Source organism: Gymnogyps californianus, chromosome 1 (assembly GCF_018139145.2).
Source record: "Gymnogyps californianus isolate 813 chromosome 1, ASM1813914v2, whole genome shotgun sequence".
NCBI lineage: Eukaryota > Metazoa > Chordata > Aves > Accipitriformes > Cathartidae > Gymnogyps > Gymnogyps californianus.
The window spans coordinates 155,998,957-156,023,634 of record NC_059471.1 but is presented as its reverse complement, the minus strand read 5'-3'; the positions used below and the strand labels follow the sequence as shown (position 1 = coordinate 156,023,634).

General features: G+C 41.6%; 1 protein-coding gene across 1 annotated transcript in view; it reads right to left on the bottom strand.

Moving 5' to 3' along the window:
* Positions 1–24,678, bottom strand: part of TBXAS1 (thromboxane A synthase 1) — a 233,206-nt gene that overhangs the window by 48,047 nt on the left and 160,481 nt on the right. Inside the window, exon 9 of the mRNA XM_050899408.1 lies at positions 19,166–19,480. Coding sequence (XP_050755365.1) covers positions 19,166–19,480 — 315 coding nt within the window. The remainder of the gene's footprint in view (positions 1–19,165; positions 19,481–24,678) is intronic.

Sequence of the window (24,678 nt, the reverse complement as noted above, 5' to 3'; positions counted from 1 at the left end):
GACGTCTGCGGGGCCAGGTCCTGAGGTCTTACCCAACCCAGCTTTATCATGGAGACCCAGAAGGGCAGGCCACGGGAAGGTGAGCCGAGAGCACACAGAGCAGACGTGGGGAGGGAGAAGGTCATGGATTTGACAAAAAGCCACGGTACCAGCATTTTATGCGCTGGGATTTTTCAGCAATTTAGGACAGGAAGTGAACCGGTGTCAGGCGATCGACGCTGCAGATGGGTCTTCAAGCAGCCAACATGTAAATGGAGTTTGGCAAAGATACCGCGACTAACAGCCTTTTTTTTTTTTTTTTTGGTGAGAAATGCCATTTTTAGATACAGTCAGAGAAATGTTGCCTTCTGCCTGCTAAGAGCAGGTGTACAGATGTCGACAGCGAGTTCAGGCGAGTGCCAGGTACTCGAGAGTTGTCACTGGGTATGTAAGCTGCCTAACACCATCTCCAAGCTTTTGCAGGAGGCAGGGTTTTTTTTGCTGAGGTTTCCAACAAACTGCTTCCCTAGCAGACCCTGTCTCTGGGCTCAACAGCTCCGCATAGCCTCATTTGTATTTCATCTTTGTGTCTAAGTTAAGCCCTCTACACCAGGCCAGCTTCTAAGAGAGGAAAATGGTAGGTCTCTCTGACTCACCCGTGCGGCTCCCGATGAGCTGCCCACGAGACAGGTACAGCTAATCTGAAATGACGCCTGGTAACTGCAACATGTAATTTCAGACTCAAGGCACCAATTTCCCAGTCAGTTTGTAGCTACACTGTGTTACCGTAACGCGTTCTCTGCACAATTATCACAACACTTAGTAAGTTATTCATTTCCAAGAGAGCTAAGAAACGCTGTAAATTATTTTCATTTTAAAGAAAGCAGGCATATCCCCCGCTGGAAGAAACAAATAGCAAAGTTTCTCCCCCATATTTTGTTTATTATTAATGTTTCACAAATAATATTATTCCATCATTAGTATTACAATATCTTTACTTTTAAAAAATGTAATAAACAGGCAAGAATTTAAAACCCAGGTGCGTGTGCCTTTGTGGTAATGGCACGCATCAGGCACAGGCAGTTTGAATATTTTATACTTCATAATTTTTTTCTTAAATAATTAACTACCTTTAACTAGTGATTGTCCAGTCCTACCAGTGCTGCGGCTTTAACTGCACATTACATCTCCGAGTGTTCCTTTGGCGGCTCTGCTTCTCCCCACTCCGAATCCAGACAGAATACATCCACAAGCCCTGTTGGAGTTTTAACCTGGAGATCTGTTTCCTACCTCGCTCTGAAGAACAATGTAAATCCATTTCCTACAGCTTTCCCTCCTGCAGCAGACCCAAACAGCTCCAGTTAACATCTCTAGTGTTCACTGGATGGACCAGCATTCAGTCTAGTATCTCTTAGCACAGCGGAGGAACCTCCTAGCTCCAGCTGGTAATGTGGGCTCATTTGATTCTGTTTGCCTCTTGCAGTCCAGAAATGAAGAGGTTAAAATCCCATAGCTTGGTTTGATTACTGCATTGCTGACAGAAATGCAGAGCTGGACCAGGAGACGAGGTGTACTGCACCACTGAAGAGTTGTAGCCCTTTGGATAACGCATTGAAATTATACCCTTTCTCCCCATCGCTGGCTTGGAAAAGAAAGTTCTCCCAAGAGCTTTTTCAAAAAAACCTACTACCAAGAATGATCTGGTCTATAATTACTATCCCACAGCATAGTCCAGTGCTGAAGGATATATAAGTGTACATATATTTAGATGCATACAGATGCACATGAGGGCTTGGTAACATTTCCCAATGCACTGCTTAGAATTTGCATATCTGCCTATGCACAGCAAATGTCTCATGGCTACCACATTTCTCTGCAAAGTCTGAGCATCAGTGGGATTAAAATTATTACTTCCTTATTCTGAAATGCTAAAAATATAAAAGACAGAATTCAGATTTCAATTCAGTTTCAAGCAACCATTCCATCAATCAGTTTTGACTTGGGGCGAGTTAAGAGATCTGGTAACATTGTTTTCCTACAAAACAAAACCTTAACCCCCAACTTGTGACAACACTTCCAATCTAATTTCTCTTTGTGTATTTATAGAAATATAGAAACAGGAAAATAATACATTGACAAAAAGATCTAACAACACTTAGAAACACTTAAATCCACCAACAACTACAACACTTGAAACAAGGGCCCACTGAGCAAAACCAGGTCTGTGAGATAAGCTTGGTAAGATTTCACACTGGTGGGGGTGACTTTTAGAATACTCTATCCAATTCTAATATCCACATTTTCCAAAGGATGTTAAAAACCCATAGGTGAACCTCTGAAAACAGGCACACATACTGTCCAACTTCTAAAAACAAACAAAAAAAGAAATAAAAAGAAATAATTTTAGGAACTTACAGTTTTAACACAAGAAAACACTAACAGGTGATATCACTGCAGTTTACAATTATAGTCACACAATGAGGAGAGAATACTTTTCCTATGCAAAGGGTCTTTTGTACAGCAGTCCAAGAATGATGGAAGTTCAGGGGAATCTGAGGGCAATAAACTCAAAATGGAAACAAACCTAATCTTTATTTAGGAGAAGGATAATTAACTATGGGAAGAGATGAAACAAAATTGTGGTAAATTTGCTGTTGCCAGAAAGGTTAGCGTAGAAGCAGGAGGACTCCTTGCATGACTTTCCCAGCTATATTTATCCAGGATGTCAGGACTGGTGGCGAGATGAATCCTTATGGCATGAATGGGGATGAAATCAGAGCCCCATTCCAAATGTTGCCAAACATGGAAAAAGTTCACATCTGAACGTTATGACCTGGATCTATCTATGGTTTTTCTTGTAAAATCGGAGCTAGGACAGAAAGCGGGAAGCTCACTTTGCACCAAGTCTCTGTGTCCTTGCATTGTTCTCCATTTAAGTGCACTGCTAAGGCTCCACTGATAATAAAAGATTGATTTAAAAGACCATTCTACAACCTAAGCAAATACTGAGCCTGGTTAATGTTACATATCATATCCTCTTGTCATTTACTGCTACTCTGCGTGTTTACTGTGTCTGTCACTCCCCCTCGGTACCAGCCCCAATTTACAGCAGAGCAGCTGGTCCTCTGGGGCTGAGCGTACAACTGTAACCCTGAGCCCAGCAACAGCAGCCTCTTGATTGTAAAAGCACAGCACTGATCTCACTTAGGATCTGAACCAAAGCAACACCCTCCCATGGCTTTGAGTCAAGTCTTTGCAGATTTCCTAAATGACAGGCATCTCCATGTCACTACTCTACAAGCTGAACTTAATCTTCGGTAAGATCCAAAATTTAATCAAATTATCTGCATTCCTATATCAAGGTTCCTACTTCAGTCCAACAGAGAATATAAAAGAAGGTAGTGTGAACAAAAAAGAATTTAAAAAATTGTTTCCACTCCATCTTTAACTTTTATGAGAACATCTATTATTTTGCATGGGCTACACTTCTTATATCAAAGTCAGTACACAGCATGACAAAAACACCCATGTTCTTCCCTCTAATAAAGAAGGAAAACTTAATGGAATGTGTCATGTTTTGTCTTTTCTTTCTCTTATCATTTTTTCTGAATTACTGGTTTTGCTTTGTGCTCCTTGCCATCAAGATGAGTATTGCTCCTTTCCTTGAAGTAACTGGATTGTAAGAACAAGAGATGTGTCTTTGGAGCCTGATTCTCAGTTGCACTAAGGCCCTACTATGGCAGCATAAACAGGCCTTACCATAGTTGCAAGCACTTGTTTATATGTTAACAAGATAGTATCACGCAGGAATGAGGTGATGATAATACTGCTGCAGATAAAGTGTGAGGATGATGTACACACACCTTGACAGTCCATTCCCATTACATGAGCAGTGAAAGAGGGCATAAATGTAAACTGAGAATCAGGCTCTTGCTTTGCAGTTATCCTGGAAACAGTTTGTAGGATTTATATGTTTAATTAACACAAAAGGTGGAAGGTTCCACAATCCTATAAAGACAACGTGCTAAAGGCAGTTTTGCCCAACATTTCTAGAACAGCAAAACTTGCAACAATGGAACACGGATAATTAAAAAGATTACTAAAGCATTTTGTTTCGCTTGTTCTTCTTGGGATCCTTCATTTTCAAAGTCAGGGAAGACATTTTATGCCACCTAATTAAAACAACCGGGAGGGTTCTTTTTAAACAGATATACTAATTTAAACAGAATTAATTCAGTGAAGTCCTATGCCCTTGGTTGTACACAAGATTAGACTGCACAGTAACAAACTCCTAAACTTAAAATCTATGGTTTAATGAATTTCATAGACAATACCTCTTTTTTTCCCCCTGCAGAATGGAAAGGAGTGTGCTTTGTAGGGACTACTCAAAATACTGGCAAAAATACAGTTTGGATTTCTGTCCTTGCATAGGGTGATTTGTGCACACCAGTAGACCTATTGACTTTAGTGATTTGGATCTCTGATGAAAATCACTGTATTTTGACTTAAACCCATGGGGGAAACACCAGATGATTTTACAAAGGATTCCTTGTGGGATGTAAGTTAACCAGAATATGCAAATATTGCTTGATGAGTTCTTTATTTCCCATGCCAAAACTCTTAAATTCTCTGTGCCTCACCCTGAAAAAACAGTATCATTAATATTACAAGCCTTGTAGGTACATTTAGTAGTTAGTATGTATGTATCATTCGGGTGTTATCACATGAAAAGTGCTAAAACAACCTAAAATATTTAGAAAAGATATGGTATCTTGCTCCCACTGGCAGAAGTCTGCTCTGCTGAAGTGGCAGAGTACCAAACCTAAAGAAAAGTCATTTGCGTGACAGTTACAGGTTTCAACAATGTTTAACCCAAACAGTAGGTAAAGCAACCACTCGTCTCTTCGGATAAATATAAGAAACAGATAAGCTCCATTACAGAATCAAGTGAGGAGGATTACAGCCCCTGTGCAAAGTCGCACAGGCAACTGGTACAATGCAAAATGACAAGCAAGGCATCTGTGGGCAGAGGGGTTTCTCGCAGTAGTTCTCTGCGCAGACCTGTGTGTTCAGGAAAGAAGGAAAAGGATCAGAAAAGGAAAACAAAGGAGGAGACGAGGAAGCACCAGGCGCGGTCTCAGAAGTACAGCAAACCCGGCTTGGCGAGGGACTGCCACCATCCATGCCGCTCCCCGGAGCTGTGAGCGCAGGAGCCACATCCTGCTGCTCAGTTCCTGCTGGGCTGGGCAAAAAGAGAGTTTGCACATTCCTTGTAAAGATATTTGGATCCTAGCTCTAAGCCAAACAACCCAAAGGCCCTGAAATTTTAGCTGGCTGCTCTGCTCAACACAGGTAATCAATGTAAACAGCCAACAAATTATGATACTGCAAAAAAGCTGACAAATGTTGGAATCTTTCTCGGTTGACAACGTGGCCACATTTGCAGAGGTATGCCTTTCAGTACCAGAGCTCACACGCTCCTTTGGCGAGGGATCAAGCACTCCCAGTTTGCATCCAAATTGTGCATTTTATCTCACTTTGAGCTTGCTCAGGTGACAGGCAGTATTTTAGGTAACAACCTACTACTTCTTGCTCCTCATATCTCCATAGGAAATTGCTGGTAGTCATGACTTTCTTATTAAAGAAGGTATCAAACACATACAAATGTTTTAAAATAACAAGCCGTTGGGGGAAAAACCCACAACCTGTGACACTATCTGAAGACACACATGCAACTGGTGTCAAGCTGTGCCACTTAAAAGCACTTCTGCAGCACCCACCTATGACAGCCCAGCAGTGCGTATTCGTGAATTTCTCACAGGCAGGGAGTAAAATGCTTTTAAACATCACCTTCTTCCCCCCACTTCTCCTCCCAGCGGGGGTCTCTGCTGGCTGGTTTCTACCAGGCAGGTAGAGCGAGATCACTTTTAAATATCAATTTCTTCCACTATTTGATTTCCACTCCCCAAAGCTCGGTGACACATATCTGAGCACTGGGGTGCCAGCACCACAAAGTACCCGCAGCGCAAAGCCACATATGCTGGAGCGGGATGTGACACCCCGGGCCACCCCTGGGGTCTGGCAGAAAGTCAGCCGTGGGGTCACCACACACCAGAGACTTTGGTGGTGAAATCTAGGGAGTTTGAACGCTTCCGGAGCATCCATTGCAAGCAAAGTTGCTTGTGAAGATGTAATCTTCAAGAGTGGAAGGCAACAGCACAAAGGTGGGAGAGTGCCATAATTTCACAAACTGCAAAGGGGTAGCTGGGCCCTCCTGCTTGGAAAAACGATGGAAAAACTCACCTTTGGGTGAAGGGGCATTCATACTGCTGGCAAATTGTGAAGTGAAATTCAAGTAAACCCCTTGCGACTACCTCCCCCCTCTCCCCTTATGCTAAAACAACATTAGAGCTATCTGCCAGTGGTGCTTAAATGCTTGTGTTTTTCACATCACAGAGGCAGGAGTTTTGGACCCCCTGATTCCTATAGTTACATACCTTTGGAAATTAGCATAAACATCTCAGCTGGCTACCGATGTGATTAAGATGTGCGTCCACTTGGCAATTTTCCCTTTGAAACAAAGCAAAGGCTTTCATTTGTTAAGTGAAAATTCCCCAGTGGAAACCCCTCTCTCTTTCCCTCCCATTTCTGACCCCATATTGGGCACTTTAATCTAATTTTGGTTTGAGGTTTTAGAAGCTGAAGGCTGCCTTCTGAAGATCACTGAGGGAAAAGAAATCACTGGGAGGAACACCACACTTTGAACTGAACATCCCTGGCACAATGCATATTGGAAAAAGCACTAAGAGCATTTCCCAATCAATGTAGCCTTATTTTTCACACCCAGTTAGAAGAAATGGAAACCTGTGGTAAACAGTGCTGCTTTGCACAAGTCCAATTACCCTAAATGATAAATTGCCTAATTATTTTGGCTCTAGAGTCTTTCCCAAGTTCTTTATCCTTTTCTTTGTAGTCACTGTCTGCAGAACAAGAGCATTTGACTGGTACTAATTAGCGCGAAAGAAAGATGCAGGACATTTAGTAAATTCACTTCCCTTTAAATCCACCTTACAGTTATTTTTCCCCATCATGGAAAAAAAAAGTAATAATTTATTTAAAAGCTGCTCTGCTGGAAGAAATTTTTTCTCCATGACTACTCTATGATATTAAAAGTCAGCTTTTGTTTTTTACATTCTCCAGAATGCCAAAAGATTAAAGGCACAGCAAGGTTAGATTAACACCTTGAAATTATCTGTAAGGTTCTCTACTTATCAGGCTATTAAATCTTCATTCCTGACTGCACAAAATCTTCTTCATATTGTATCCTGAGTGCATATGAACTTGACGCATCTTGAAAACAAATTCCAAAAAGCAAAAGCTCTTAAAAGTGTTTTGTTCCAGCCCACAATACAACTTTCTGACGTCTTGTTACTTCCTTGTTCCTTCATTTAGATCAACAACAGCAGCAAGAGGCTGTGGATAATTGCCCAATGTTCACAACTTTTTCACTTCTCAATTTTCTCCTTTAAATTTGAAGTGTAACTAGGAGTATTGAGAAAGATATTAAAGTTTATTCAAAATTTCTATTCCACCAGAAGGTCAAAATCATTTTAACACATTCCTTCTTTTGACCTGAGAGCGTGTTAAGCATTTTTAAAAAATTAAATAAATAATAAAAAGCATTATGTATTTTTCACTCCCACATATTAACAGAAACTTTTCTGAAATTCAATTCTTGTTTAAGATGGATGTAAAATCAAAATGGTTTACATACAAAATAATATGAATATTTTGTTGAATTCTGAAAGCACAGATTTCATACAGGTGGAAAGTATTGAGTCAACAGTACTGAAGAATGAATTCTTCTGATTGCACAACGTGTCCTAGTGCGCTATGCCTCAGTGGTAGCCAGGAAGCATAATTCCTAGGACTAAGAAAGTAACTGAGTTTTCAGTCTCATTACATCTGAGACCTGACTAAGGAAACCACAGAATTCGGTACCAGTTATTAAATGAGTCTTCCTTCAAGCACCTATTTATCCACTCTGTGTTGGCTAGAAACCAACAGTCCAGTCCATACAAGTTATTGGCGTTTCTAGTGTATAAAAGTTCTCAGTCTCCCTTGATAGAGGCTCCGAATGCCTATCTCAGCAGCTGCTACAGTGGTGAAATTCCACTTCTGACCAGTCCACTTCCACAGAAACCATTTTGGGGCACTGACAAAAACATTCAAAACGTGACTAGTTACACTGAGGTAAAAGTTTTTTGGTAGCTTTAAAGGATTTGATTTTGGAAAAGACCCACAACCTGCCTTTTGAAAACCAGACATCAAATTAGTTGGCAATACTATTGAAAAATTGGTATCATCCAGTTCTCTGAGACAGTAAAATCTATTAACTGGTGTGAAATGGAACAGTCCTCAAATAGCATGTGTTTCCTACTTTTCTTTGTGTTTTCCTGACTACTCCCTCTGCATCAGTCTTGCTATCTGGTTAAGCAAGGAAATGTTCACTCATATCACTGGAAGACCACTACATTTCTAGAGCAAGGGCACACCCAGTAATACCACTTTTTCTTTCCATATTAAAAGGGAAGCATAAGATGAAGCAGGACAAACAATACAAAAGCCTTCTCATGCTGATTAAAAGTAACACACAAACACATTGTTAGAAATGGAAATTATTTAAATACATATGTGCTGCCAGGGTGGCAGAGAAGGGAAAAAAAGGGGGGGGGGAGGGGAGGAGGTCACAAGAAGTTCATTCTACCAAGAACTGCTTTACATAATCATGAAATGCAAACTAGTTTCCATTCCTTCTGGCACAGGCTCATTCAGCCTTCACTTTGAATGCTTATTGACAAATAAATGGACTGGTTACTTCCTATTAATGCTACCTAATTTATGTACATACCTGCAGGAAAAATTCCATTTTGACCTCACATTCATACAAGCTAAGATCATTTTTAAGCTATGAATATGTTGAATACAAGTTTAATTTCTTCTTGGTTGCTGCTGGGGATTTGCTGTTTCTTAACAAATTAGGCATGTGTTCTCCTCAGCTCAGCTTTCACACCTTATGCATATAATATGTGCAATTCAGGAATTTGTGCTGAACTTTTAGATGAAAGACTTTCTTTTCTTCAGCCATGATTCATTCTCTCCCTCCTCCTCTCTCACATATGCAGGCATGTGCGCACACACATGACTTGTTAGTCGTTTTTGTTTTATGAGCTGTTCCCCAATACCTCTCCTTCTCTTCCTCTGCCCATGAAAAGTCCTTACCAAGAAAGTGATAATTGTTTTCACAAATCTCAAGAGTCACTATTGTCCTGACCAGGGAAAGTGCTATTAAAGCAAGATTTTATCCCTGAGTCTTGAAGGCATCTCAGAAGTAGACAGGTCAATGGAGATCCCCGCAGCAGACAAGGATGACAGGGCTGGACCAGCATCTTCATCCCCTAAAAAATCTGCCTGTCAGTCTGGGGACACGGAGGGATCTCATTCCAAATAGATTGGATGCTAACTAACATAGAGTTTGAAAATGCTTCTTTGTTTAGTTTAGTGTTTAATATTCCCCAGGAGACAAGTTCCTACCTGATGAATGCGATTGGCTGCTAACGCTGAGACACAGTGTGGGGTCCTGACAGAGATGTCCAAGGCCACCCCCTCTCATTTGTAAGTTCTTTCAGGGCCAGATGGTTTGGTTTCTCCGAATTCTTGCATCTGAGGTTGTGCCTATGGCTGGCTGTTCTCCCTTTCATTGCTAGGTATTTACAATTCAGCAGCACATACCTTACGGAAAACCTTTTGGTGCCTAACTTCCATGAAAAAAACCCAATATATATATTAGTATAATACCTTTCTGGACTTGACCCCTACTTCACACAGAGAAAAACTCCTGAGTGCTAGACAGACTGCCATCCAAAGATCAGGCACTTATACCCATGAAGGGCATCCCGATTTCTGAGAAGTCACCCCATGTGCACCTCTCTTCCTGCCATACATAACTCCTCTGGCAAGACTGGTGAGAGTATGTCCCTCCCAAAGTCATGGAGCGGGGTGGTGCTATTTACTGTGGTTTGGGCTCATCTCCTTACTCACTTCTGCAAGGCTCAACTGCCCAGTGCAAAATTTGATCTACCAATTCTACCTGGAACTATGCTCCACCCTGCAAATAACGTTACCTATCTCTAGCTAAACAGTTAACACTGATACTGGTAGTTAGCATTGATTAAACATTGATATTGGTATGAATTTGGTTTTCTCTGTCCCTGGAGGAAGCATGTTGATTGCCATATAATGTCCAGAGTGGTACACAGGAGCAGCTGGGATATGAATCCTGAAGAAAACTGTAACCAGCTTCTTACTCAGCAGTGATATTTTTCCTTAGATTAAAAGCAAATATGCTCTTTCCTCCATAAAAGCCTCAGATGGGCGGGAGAGGGGAGCAGGGGAAGGGAAGGAATAGAAAGAGAGGGAAGATGCATCCTTCCCTTTACTTCCTCTTTAAACAAATCTGTCTAATCACATTTAAAGTACTGTATCATTAACATCTTCACCATTAAATGTTCCATGTCACTAGAAAAATTTATTCTTTAACATGAACCCCTGTAGCAGTGATAGTGGGTCAATTATGATGAGGATGGCAAAATACCAGGAAAATTCAGGGGTGAAAATGAGTATCTGTCTAGCATACATTACCTGAGACTCAGTTTTGCTCAAGAATAGCAATAAGGCAGAGTCACTGAGCAACATGTGACATTGCAAGCAAAAGATAAATTAGTCTTCATGGGCAAGAGACTGATAAGCTTGAACTGGACAAACGGAAAAATAGAAGTCGTCTTTTTTTTTTTTACTTTGGTGAAGAGGGGTAAATGAACCTTGCAATGTCAATAACAACAACAAAAAGTTCCTTGAAGTATGGGCACATTAATCATCTCAACAACACCTCATTCCAGGCCACACAGAATCACCAATTCTCAGCTGTCAAAAGGATTTCCCCAGGAAAGAAATAAGTTTTTTTCATACCCAGGTTGTCTTTTTTGGTAGGGTTCTTGGAAAAGTCAAGGAAGGGGGACAATGCCAAGATACCACTGGGGTTTAAAACATTGAGTTTGCTCCTATAAGCTAACAAACAGTAGACTTTTCAAAAAAGCAAAGCCAAAACATTCCTAAAAGACACCCTGGGCTTACCAGCTGATTGACTCAACTCTTTCCATATTATAAATAACCTGACTCTCCAGGAAGTGCTTATCTTTTTAAGAGGTACCTGTGGAGAGCAGAGACCTGTAGATACAGTGTAAGAACTACAAAAACATGGTAAGCAAAAAGAATTGCCCTCACGTGGCTCCTGGCTGGTCACACTCTTCCTGCCTGCCCGTGCTTCTGCCAAAGGATGACTGTGGCTGCCTACAAACCACAGCTTCTGTAAAGTGGTAGCAAGCAACACGGATCTTCCAGAAAGGCCTCCAGGACAACTTCTCTGGCTAGCGCTGTGAGGGTACCTGGGACAGAAGGCAACCCATGCAAAGAGATACCTGCTAAGGTTTGCACAGTGAACAAACTGAGCCCAAGTTTTCCCCCCTAGGTGCTTCCCCTCAGCGTTTGAGTCTAGGAACAGGCTTGTGACAAAGTGGATGAACATGAGGCGGGCTTGGGCTCAAGAGCTTTCTCAGGCTACCTCTCCTTATACAGCAGAGTCACAAGTCAGTAAAGAGACCAAAGCCCTGAGTCTCAGAGGTCCTTAAGTGGTTGAAAAGTTCAGAAGAGTTAGGAACCAAAATAACCTCTGCCCAAGAAAAGTGACTTTGGGTCTCTTGAGTGCAAAGCCTGCATTCAAATCAGTAGATTCTAGATACTAAGAGAAGGGGGGAAATGCAGGGAAGGGCTTATTGTCTTCTCCTAACTTAGCAATCTTCAACCTCTATGTACAGAAGCACCATGAGACAAAGATAATTAACTGATTTCAGACACTGAGGAATTGTATGAAGAACTGCAGAAGTATAACCTAACAGCATTCAGTCTCTACATGTTTAAAAGTATCTTTTTATTTGTTAACAACAAAACTGATTGCTGACAGCTGACACTCGTGAATGATGTGAGGCTCTGCAACATCTTCTTAAGCAAATAAAGAAATCAAAGAGGGTCATTTCCTTCAACAGAATAAACAGCAACACCATACAGTATTGCTTGTGCTTACTGGTTTTGTATGTTTTGTGTGTGTATGTGTATGCATGTGTAACAGCGACTCTCTTCTGTGGACTTTTTTCTGCAAACTATTTACAATTCAGTCTCCCTTGATAAATGCAAGCCTCCACTGTCAGCAATATTTGCTTAGTGAAGCTTAGTCTCTGTAGTTGCAAGCTTCTGAGAGCATAGTGCCTTGAGATACTGCATGAAAGGCACCAAACTCATGCAAATTGTTGTGGTAATTCCCTGACAGTGCCATCTCTGTGACTTTCACCTCTCATTTTCACTAATGCTCAGCAAAAGCAGTCTGTGCTACCAAGAAGATTCTCTGCATAAACAGCTTAAAAATCTAAAGTACTCAATCAGGCACAGAGAGACACCATAAAAATGGCCCTACCTCTCACTGCTCTCTGGGAATTTTATGGCAAGGGAAAATTTTGAAATGGCAAAATCTCTTTACAATAAGACATCTCCATTAGACTGCAGAGATATTAGTGAAGGAGCTCTTCAATGAGAACAGAATCATAAGCCAGTGTAAAACGGTATGACTCCACTCAAGTCAATGATGACGTGCCAAGTTACCCCAGATGAGCAACTGCCACACCCAACATGTTTGATAAATTACAGCGCCAAAGTCATAAATCATAAAGGAGGAGCTTATGTATCAGTACAGTTCAACCCAGCCCATTCACAACTGACCACACACAGCAGTTAAAATGGAATTAACTGTACCTCTTCATAAATGAAACTATGGATTGCAATGACTTTGGGCTGGCATCATTCAATATTATTGACATGAAGGAATACACTTGAAACATAATCTGGTCAACATTTTCAGTTAGACATATTGAAAATATTCCTGGGCCCTAGAGCAATAGAAAAGCAAGTATTTATGGGAACAGGACATTTCTTTCCATTAAAGAAAAACCTCCAAATCCCCATTTAAATAGTGAGAGAGTATGGCAGGGCTTTGAAGTTTCTTCAAACTTTATGGGCTCTAGCCAGCGGTGAAAATGTTGGTAAGTCACACCAGCACTGAATAGTTATGCTAGTGCTTTGTGTGGATAGGAAATCGGATGGAGTAGAGACATGCTGGGGCTTATCCTGCTCTTCATTCCTCTCCACACTGATGTTTCTAAGTATCATATCAAGCAGTGATAAATAAGAACTATACATGGCATTTTAAAAACAGAATGGAAAACCCAGTTAGTCTTGCAGTCTCCAATGAATGTTTTACAGTAATAGCTGCCTTTTAATCTATTTACTTTTATTTACTACTCCTGACTCCTGTGCTCTCCTTCACCTTTGTCAGGGGGCCTGAAAGTATTCCTAGGCATTAGCAGCAAAGAGGAGCGAGCTGCCACTCTGTGCTTCACCAGCCCTCTTTTGGCTGGCACAGAGCCCCTGCAACCTTGTGTATCAGGGCAGCAACATGTCTCAGGTTCTGTAACTAGCACTAGGCCTTCAATGCAACTTTTTCTTGTGTTGCTTTAAGTTCTTGTGGTGCTGAAGCTGAGATTAGAATTCAGGGTGCTCCTTGCTCCAGATTTCTCTATGCTCAGAACCTTCAAGTATGCATTTCTTTATTACATGGAGGCAGAGCAGTTCATTCTTATACCTCTTTTGCCCTCCTTAGCTACCCCAAAGCATACTTGCTTTCCCTCCCTCAAGAAAATGACCTCATTTCAGTGGTTTAACCTGATCTGTTTACTTTGCAACAGATCAGGAGCACATACATAGCCACTTACCACATTTCACCTAAGGGCAACAAATAACTTCTTATGAGAAGTTAACTTGATCACCTATGTTTTTGCAATCTATTTTGTGCCACTAAAATTTGTCCTGTCTAAAGTTGTGCAGTCCAGTCAAACAACAACAAAAAACTATAATTTATAATTGTGAATGACTCAGGCTTGAGAGGAGGGAGAAGGGAGGGAGGGAGGGAGGGAGAGCGACATTTAAATGCTAAAACGGGAAGAGAGGTAAGAAAGAGAGACTTCATATTAAGGGAATCCCCTGCGTGGAAGACGCAGCAATTTTTCATGCCCTAAGCACTGCGGCTTAGGACAAAACACACAGAGCAGCTCAGAGTGCAGTGGGGCTCAGGAGCAAGTGTCCATCTGCTCAAAACAAATGTGTGCTGCAGGCTTGCTACGCTTTTGCTAAGCACACACACACAAAAATAAAAATCAACTTGCTTTTACAACAAAATAATCAGTCACAAGTGTAAAAACGGTTCATAAATATACGTCTTCTGAAGGGCTCTTTACCAACTCTGCGCAGGGATCGTTTTTGACTGAAATGGAGAGGGTGAAGACCATGGGTATATTCCTTCTCACCTGGTTAATGTGGATAAAAACATCTCTTTCACAACGGTATAGCCTCTAACAGTTTAGGGATGGTTAGCCACAAACCCTATAAAAATAAGCTGATCTTGAAATAGCAACCTTTTCCCGTGCCCCTCCCCCCCCCCCCCGTCCTCTTTTACTGGTATATACCAGGCTAGCTTCTCAACTGATGCATATCAACATATCTGTACTAATACCAAACATGTTGTGCCAGTTTACAGCCTTCTGAAGGTCTGACCGCTCTCTGCTGTCCTGGAAACAGATCTGTGGTCTCGGCAGAAAGTAATATTCTTTTATACACACACAGATGTAGGCGTCCTGCCCCCACTAGCTCATATTTAACTCTCTTTTCATCTTGTTTATTTTGTCTTTACAGTAACAAAGCAAGCTGCACACCCAGCAACAAGCTTGCAGCAAATAGGTGCATCTTGTTTTCAGTGGACGGCCCTTCACAGGGCACATACTACACCCCGAAGGGATTAACGAAGAGGGTCAGGTCAGAGTCTCTACAATTTTCAGTTTGCCCGTTAGAGGAGTTATGCTCAAACTTGTATTTCCCAGTGCAGCTGGAGCAGACACAGGGATTCACAGGTAGATTGGGAAGATGCAGTGTGTGGTGACAGCAGTCACCACTCAGTACCCTGTCTCTCTGCTTCCCCAGAGACAATGAAAAGCTGTGCACTCCCTTTCCCGACACCCCAAAGATCCAGAGAGAGGTGAGGAGGGCAATAACCTGTGTGCATTGCCTTCTACAATAAGCGAGGATAGAGATTTCTCCTGCTTGCCAGACTCTGAAATGGGCCAGGTGCCTCTTCTCACTTTCAGGGAAAGAGACATCATCAAGCCTCCACACTGAGCTATCAGCCAAGAGAAGACCTAAGAAGTCCTTTAGCGAACAGATGAGGAAGGTCCTGGAGGTAAAAAAAGAGGTGACAACCCACGACTCGTCCCATGCACTGGTTTCTGAGGACATTTGCCTGGAAGTGCCATCTCTACAGTGTATTCAGGCAGCGTGGTGGAAAGAGGCAGAGAGGTCTCCCAAGACAGCTCTGAGACAAACTTGGCCGGACACAACACAGCAGTACAACACAGTCAGTCGGACCTGCCTCTCCTCTGGGCTCCCAACTCCCAGCACAGTGCTGGGGCTAGACCACTTCCAGCACCTAACCTCGTATTTCTGCACCACAGCACAGCAGCCTGCACCAAGCTAGCACAGGGATCTCTACCACAGCAGGGCCTTGGTTTTCTCCTTCCCCTTCATGCTGTCCGATTCTGCTAAGGTACCCACAGTGCAAGCAAGACAGATGAAGATCAGAGCAAACTCAGGGGTATCCTCAAGTATAACACCCAGAGCCACCAAAATACTGCTGTACACCCAGATGGACCGACCTTGCTCTACTTACTGGCTATCACAAGGTTACTGTTCTTTGAGTTTTTGACTGGTGTGCCAAAAAACCTGGAACTGTGCTGTCATTTATAGCACCTTTTCTCAGATGGCTCTGACATGTCTTTATAAACTTTAGTAAATGAGTGTATAAATCACTCTGTCCACCACCAAAGCACAGCCATCTCTGGGATGATACACAGCAGCTGCTGTAAAATCAGACCGCAGCTCCACACCACAGATTAGGGCAATAAAACATGCTGCATGAGGCAACTGAAATGGTTGGAGGAAGGAAGGGGGACATGGTGGGGATCATTTTGTAGTTATAATTACCTGAGTATAAATTTGGCTGAAGAGGGTACTGTGTTTAACACTTGCATATCTGCAAATCAAAGTAGTCTTCCACCACCTGTCAAAACAACCTGACTGTACCTTTCTCCATGTTTTGGTCTTCTAAAGCCCTTCCTTTCTGAAAACTGCAAAGCACCTTTATAAGAGCGAAACTGATGTGCTGAGCGCAAGCAATAACCTAATCAAATTTCTTAGCAACTGACTTGATAACTAACTGTGAGCCTGTAGCTGCTATGCCCCCTCCTTTCCTTTCCCTTGCATGACAACTGAACATAGCATCTATATATTCCCAGTTTTAAAATAGCTTCTGCTCCCATAACTTGTAAACCATTCACATAGATCTTATCTTCTAGGCTAAAAGTAGTTAATTACAGTCACTACTGCACCCTTTTCCTTATTCTGGGATGGACTCCTTGAGCAGTGCATTGCCCCCCCTCAAATTATGAACTGTTTATAATAGGAAATCTTTTGAAGGATGGGGCTACACAGATTAGATCTATGGATTTTCTGGTATCAAGGACAGCAGATGAATAGTTATCCTTCTCTCCCTCTTCTTGGCCACACAGCCATATATGCATCATCTAAAGCTAACCTTGAAAACCAGTGAAGTATGGGGAAGTGATTTGAAAGGTAATTCCAATCAATACATGACATGGGACAGTATGGTTTGGGATGAGGCCACCAGTTTGGGTTGAGGCACCACACAGACTGGGTACAGTGCTGACCTGCAAAAATCATTCATTTAATTTGAGTGCCATCTCTTTAGACCAAGTTTTAACTTCTCTGCCATGAGTGTCCCTAGCGCCACAACCTCTCCTAGATACTGCAAAAGCTGAAATTATTAGCAAAATATTCCTGTTAGAGAACCAAGAGAGTCAAGCATTACACGTTTGAATCAGACTATTATTGAAATACTACTAATAGTGAGTGACAGCTCAGACAGACCATATACAACATAGGGTCCATTTAGTTCTCTAGCTTAGATCAGGAGCACACTCACATGCAAGTCTCTTGCACTGGTTCACACTGCAGTCTCCAAGTGCACAGCAAGGGCTCCTTTAATTGGAACTAAACCAGAAGATCAGTCCAACAGCTAAGGGGAGTTTGGTACACAGGGCCAGACTCAAACTAACCCAAAATAAACTCCCGAGGCGTGTACAGCGTGCACACAACAGTCCTCCCTACCAACTGTGCTAGATGACGAATCTATGTCTATGGGAGCACGCTACTTGTTAACGTAGACATAGCTATATACATGGTCTCCTTATGTGAAATGTCTGTAAGCAATCGGCCAGTTAATGACTGCTTGCAGTCAGCTTTCTATGCACTTACATGGAAAAGTTTACTAATTCATATCCCCATCTACAGACAGATATGAATGACATCGCGTATGTATCGTATTGGATACCTCTCCCAGCAATTTCGCTCTGGTTTCTTAGGCTGTCAGTTTTCAGGAACTGGCGAGGAGATGAACCATATTTTCTGTGGGGCTACATAATAGGGGTTTCTATGTGCAACTCTGCCACCAGTATTAACCAGTAAACTGCACATACTCCAGGCCAAGTTGCACCTTCACTTCTTTGCAGGCCTTAAGGAGGTCAGTTGAACTAACCGGACGTGAGGGCATAATTAGGTCTGCTGTATTTGAACGAAACAAGTAAATATGCTCCAGCTGGAGTGTTGTAGAGCTAATAACCTAAGAATATAACCCAAGCCCTATAGGTTAGAACATAACACATCAACGGTTTCATTGTATTGAGTTAACTCACACCAGAGGTACGAAGCACATGCTGAGAAAAAGTTCTGTGGATCAGATTGCGCAGTCCTAACCTCCACTGCTGTCATCCATCTGCACCCTCAGAACAAAAGCAATTTTAGATGAGAACCACCACGCTCAGAACCTCATCATGCAAGACAAAAGAAGACATTTTCTGTGTACACAAATCCTGCACAACCAAAAGGAGGGAAATGGTAGCTTTTGAATGGGCACACTTCTGCATAGTCGAGAATTTTCTATTACCAGCAAAGCAGAAAATTATACAACTCTTTTCTTGTTCTGTAAGTACAACACAGAGCATGGAATGCATAAAAAGTATGAAACTCCCAAAATTGTATAGTTAAGGATTTCAGCATGCAAATCCAGCAGCTAAAATCCTGCAAGACAGCCACGCCTGGTGTCATTTTATTCCTGTTAGCCTCGTGATCCATTATAAAGTGTTCATGAAAAGAAAAAGACCCTCAGTCTGAATTCTCATAACTAACAACTTGTGCAGAGAATGTAGGGTGGAAGAATGGCTGCTGCATGATCTGCTAGATATACAAAATATTGTCAATGGTTATCCAGGAAACATAAATGCCCTTGGTAAATACAGATAGTGAAGGAGAAGCAATTTGAACGAAGTACAGGAGAATTAGATATTGTGATTTTTTTTGAAGCATACACATATATTGTGCTGCTGAAGAAAAAAAAATGAAGTATGAACATTTAAAGCAAAACTTTGTAGTTTATGGTTTGTAAGAACGCTGTTTATGTCCTTACAAAGATCAGTAAATAAAATTGACCCCAAAACCAATAAAACTACCTGGGCAAGAGGAAAAAAATAGAAATGTGTAGTTTTAGAGTCTGGTGACAGCTGGTTTATTTCAATAATGTAAAATATTTTGTAAAGTTTAAGCTTTCACTATGACACAAAGTTTCGAGGCCATCTCTGCAGTTGCTGTAAAGTGACATTACTTAACAGTTTTCAAAAAAACCTAAACAATAGAGATTAATTTTGAATTTTTGGCTGAAAATATTCATAAAATGTTAATACATGGATACATAACTGAGACAAATAGGGTGCCACAGTTGCATGACCACATTCACATTGCCTTGCTCCCTGCATGAAGCTCCACACCAGCACATCGTACTCACGTGTTTTGCTGAGAACTCATCAACCTCCTGAAGCACCTTCTCCTGGCACTCTGGGTTGGTGGCTAGCAAGTATGTGGCAAAGGACAGTGTGCTAGTGATGGTCTCGTACCCAGCGATGAGGAACAGGAAAGCTTGGCCTGCTATCTCATCCTCCGTTAACGTCTTCTGAACCTTTTCAGATGGGGCCCTGCCAGCAAGAGGCGCCTCGTTCTGTCTGGAAGCGGCCGATGGATCGATCACATCAAAACACCCAGCTGCCAGGGAGTCAGCTGAGTCACGGGAGTCGAGCATCCACTGGAGAAAATCTCTGCGCCTCTGCAGAATACAGGATGAGAAGAAGCATGAAGAATGGGTCACAGAGCAATGCCTTTACCCATGGGGGATGGAAGGAGAGAGCTGTTTCGTGTTTATACTGCCCACTTGGCTCCCACAGAATGGGCACCAACCTTTCACCGAATGAAGAGACATCTATAAATCAGCTGGAAATGCCATCGCTAAAAGCCTGCCACTGCTTTCTTCCCAGTGGGATGAGACTGATCTGCCCCCAATACATAACAGGTACATATTTTCACAGAGGATTGCTAATGGTCAGCTCCATACAGAGCTTCTTTCATTCTAAGGGTGAGTTCTTGGCACTTGCTGGAAATAAGGGGATTGACATGGTCAATGTACGGTCCCATGTGCACCTGCCAAGTGGAGGTGGCACAACGCATGCTTGGAGGAGTTGGCCCATCTGCTTGGAGGCACCGTCCTCATTTGTTCACACGGTCCAAAGCATGAAAGTCACCATCTAGGTTTAGGGTTGCATCTACAATAATTTCTGTATCAGCTTAACAAGACAGGACTAGAAACTGATCTCAGTAAACTGGTGCGTCTTTTTATGAGAAAGTACAGTTATGAACACTTGTACCAACATAGCATTTTTTTTAAATTTTGTTTTAAACATATTTGCACAAACACATTATAACAGTAAGCATTTCTCTACCACAAAACCGGTTTGGGTGGCTTGTCTTTGCAAAATGCCCACTGAATGATTCTACTGTTATGAAAACTGCTTTCTTTCACACTAGTTTCTGACAGAAAAACTCTAATAAACAGACCTACGGACAAGAGTGAGTTGACTCCAAACCAGTCTGGACAGCAAGCTTGATTAGGCTTTGAAATATAACCCAAAAGGTTTGAATTGACTTTTGGGAGTGGGCATAATAGAATTGTGCTGAACCTAAGCCATAAGGCTATGTGATTGATTTTCAATTCCTCAAATACCAACAGAATACACGATAGCTCAAGGACTTAGAAGTGACTGCAGTGCCAGAACATGACAACTTGTGCAGTGGGATGGACAAAAGAAGGGACCAAGTCTTTCTTCAAAAGAAAAAAAAATGCTGTAAAGCTGCATTTATCTGTTAAAAAGAAATAATTTGAATGATTTCTTGGATCTGATGATTGAGAGATAAAGTAGAAAAAGGAAAAGCCAGAGAAAAGGACAGGCAAACAACATAAGAGTAAGGAAGGACTAATTAATTATAAATGTCAAAGGACTTAATCAGATTTTTTTTTTTCCACACAACACGGGAAAAGAGAGCAGTGAGACAACAAAAGAGGAGAAATACTTAGTGTTCTGTGCTTAGCTCTGCTGCCAACAAACTGTTCTGACCAATCTGCAGGCAGAGAGGAATGGTTATTTTGAGGTTTGAGTAATACAAGGCATTGGCACACTGCCTCTTAACAGCTCCTTCCCTCCACCCCACAGAACCTTTTCATTTTGCACGTGTACATTATGCACCTTGTATCCATGACCATAGTGCATCTTGCACCCTTGTACACCCAAGAATCAATGCTCCAGATAGCAGCCGGTGCTGGTCACTGCACGCTGAAGGACTCTACAAATTGGCCAGTCAAACTGCATCACCTCCAAGGTGATACATGCTTTTCCTCCAGTAAGTGAAGGCACACAAAGCAACATTATACACACTGTGCTCAGCAAATGAGCTCCAGCTCTGAAAATACTCCGTTGAACCTAGACTTAGGCACAACTTCCGGATTGAAATTGGCCATGCTTCCTTGGTCTCTCATTTCTAATACAGCAAGCCAAAAGTTGCAACTGCCCTGCCACAGTCATCCTCCTCCAGCGTGATAGGATACCTCTGCTCTTTTGTGTTCCCCTAGACTGGAGGAAACAAGACTTCACGCATACTTCAGTTGTGCATAGCTAAAAATCTCATTTAACTTTTCCAGGAAAGGCTTTATTCACATTCTGGGAGTCCATGTATTGCACAACCCAGAGTCCAACTGTTTGGCACAGCCTACACTTGAGGGATTTTCCTGGTACATATATTTGGGTTAGGCCATTTTTTAAATTAAAAAAAAAAACAAAATGGTCCAGTTCCAGTGTGCTCATTAGTGTGTGGATAAACTAGTCCAGTATAGTAATGAACTGTATCTGTAGAGATATTCCCTCTTACACATAAGACTAGTCATCATCACCTAAACTACCTTTATAACGTAAAAATGTGTAATTACATTCATATTCAGTGGAGTTGTAACACTGCAACATACTATTGTTCAAATGGTATAACATTTGGTATGGTTCTGCATTCATCCTTCTCTAGCTGTGAATTTTCTTGTAAACAAACCCATTGCTCTCTGAGGGTTTACAGTTCCCAGTCATGAGCTGTTAGCTGAGTCTAGTCTTATATTTAGACAATACACTCTCTGGAGACCCTATAAGATGTTTCTCCAGCCTTAGACAAAATCAGGTCCTGGCCTTATACAAAGCATCTGGTTATTGCTATGATAGTAAAGTAATAATCATAATGACTAGTGAATAAAAATTCATTCATGAGAATTTTTGCTGAAAGCAAACTTAATGAATGCTAGCACAAGTGAATATTCCCAAGAATGTGCTCTGAAATGCCTCTGTGGCCATTTTGAGGAGCTCTTTTTATTACTCACATAATATATTTGGTTAGGAATTTAAAAGCTTGTCTTGTTGCAGAATCTGTTTATAAGGTCACCCTATTGAGAAACAACTAGATAGCTTATCTGTGCCATGTAATTTGTTCACAGGTGAGCAGGGGTTGCTAAGAGCAATGGCTTCCTAAACAATCCTTACAAAAACAACATTCATTTGTAAAAACTACTTGAATAATAGTGGGGGGAAAAAAAGCATAAAATTAGAAAGATGCGAGCTTTTTTCAAGATAATTCTACACAGTGAAAGGAGCTATATTTTAGCAAAGCTTCTCTTCCTTATGGTTCATTCTACTTCACTTTAGGCATCAGTATAGAACGCAACATAAAAAATCGTCATCAACCCAAGCGAGAGAAAAGATTTCCAGGGTTATAACCAGTCATAATGAAACATATTTTTCTTCCGCACCATCAGGATGGAAAAATCACTCTGACTCAAAAACCTAACAATGGCAATAGAGGCAAACACTAGCATAAAACCAAATATAATTGGATTGTTAAGTGCTGGAAATGAGGAAAAGGTATCTCATGAAAATTCACGGGGGTTTTCTCCACTTCAGTTGACAGCAGAAAAAAAAAAAAAAAGGCAGTTTTTTCAGTTTGACAACAGACCAGGTACTGACAGTGTCACTGCACAAAAACAGTCTCTGGTCATCACATACAGCTGCTGGCTTCCTTTTTCCATGGGGGACATTTGTTTGATTTTCCTCACAAAAAGCAGAAGCCCATAATAGCCTCTATCCTGTCCTCTGACACTTGCATAGTTATGCTACAATGGCCTTGGAAACAAGTTCCTGCTTCAAAAGAATGGCGTGCCAATGCGACGGACTCTTGTTTTGCCCCCGTACAACACAGAGCCTATCATTAAGCCAATGAAAATTGAATGGAAAGCTACTATTTGAAAAAATCTAATTTGAATGCAGTATGGGACAGGGTGCACGTCTAACTTGGTGGTGACACAGACATCCCCTTTGAAATATATAATAAGACAAGCCCCGCTTTCAGCTTCCCCAAGATAGACACCTTGCAATATATTTCCTGACACCAGTGTTCTGGGCCGTATCATTTCTCTCATTAGTCTCCTTAAACATCACCTGGCCATGCAGAGAAATCATTCTGCACAGAACCGTAACGAGCTATGTGCTACACACTGGAAGAAAAGACGTGTGCTATACTGGGGAAGGCCAATCCGGCAGTATCTATCACCCCTCCTCAAATCACTGCTTTTAAGTTTTGCAACTGTCAGAAGAAGAGAGCAATATCACTCACACGCGTGATATATCATGACTTTTCTCACAGGAGGCAAGGGTCCTGGGGGCACGGAGGATGTCTCCGGCTCTTTCCATCCTAAACAGGGAACTGTGTTTTCTTATCTAAGTTTGACATACCGGCTGACCTTTTGGCAAATTCACCACTGCTTTGGGGATCCAGGGGACCCTTGGGTTACGCTTTTGGTAGAGAGATTGAGCCATTCAACTTTTCTGCAAGGTGAAGTCAAAAATTACTTAAGGAAAACTACCAAACGTATATAAGTTGGAATTTTTCTTCTTAATGCTGTGATTTCAGTTGTCTTTTCTGCAAACTATACTCAAATTCTGCACAATTCTGATAGTTCAGCTCCCTATTTTGAGTTCAAAAGAGCCCAGAACTACAAAAAGCAACTTGAAGAAGAGTCAAGGAATCAAACTAGATGACATAATCGGTTGGTATTCTGTAAAGCACTTGCTGTGGTGCAAAAGTCATACAAATGCGATGCTGCTAATATAATACCACTCACAATAAACTGTGCAGACCCTCCTAGCCTTTCTCAAATGCTCTGATGGCAGCTCAAAAAGCAGAAGCTAAGCTTCAGAATCCTTATCTAACTGGTGAAAAGCTCACATCTCATATTATTTCAGTTTCCTACAAACTTGTACAAACACTGCTATATTAGTTCATATTCAGGTCACTTTTTGTAAGTTTGATTTAGCAACCATCTTTTTAAGTGAGACAAACCTGTGTCACCCTGAAGTTATCAGTAGAGCACTGTGGTAGCCACCCAGATCCTTTTGAAAAAGAAGCACAAAATGCAGTCCCACTAAAACTATCATTTTGCCAAACTGCTTTGAAAGGATCAAATTCAACCTCTCCCTAACACTTGCAGGTTTCATTTGGTTTCTCAGTGAAATCACAAAAAAGCCAGTCTCTCTGCCAATACATCCAGTCTCAAAACATTTCAGAGAGATTGTCCTTTTGCCTTGTGCTTGAACCCAGAAGCTGGAATTAACTGGGAGGCCAGAGCTGACAGCCCTCAAATTTGTGCGTCTGAAGGTTGAGGGCATGGTGCTCTCCCAGGTGATGCTCAGCTCTGGAAGGACCTGGAGTCTGTTGAACTGCAGGGTACAGCCATTGTTCGAGAGTGGCTGGGAGGCTTTCAGTCTGGCATAAAAAACTCTTTTGTTTGCATTTGTTAACATCAGCTGGTGAAACCACTGTAATGTTTTTATTGTAAATGGACTGAATGTCTGAGGGCAGGCATGTCTTACAAAGCAATATAACTTG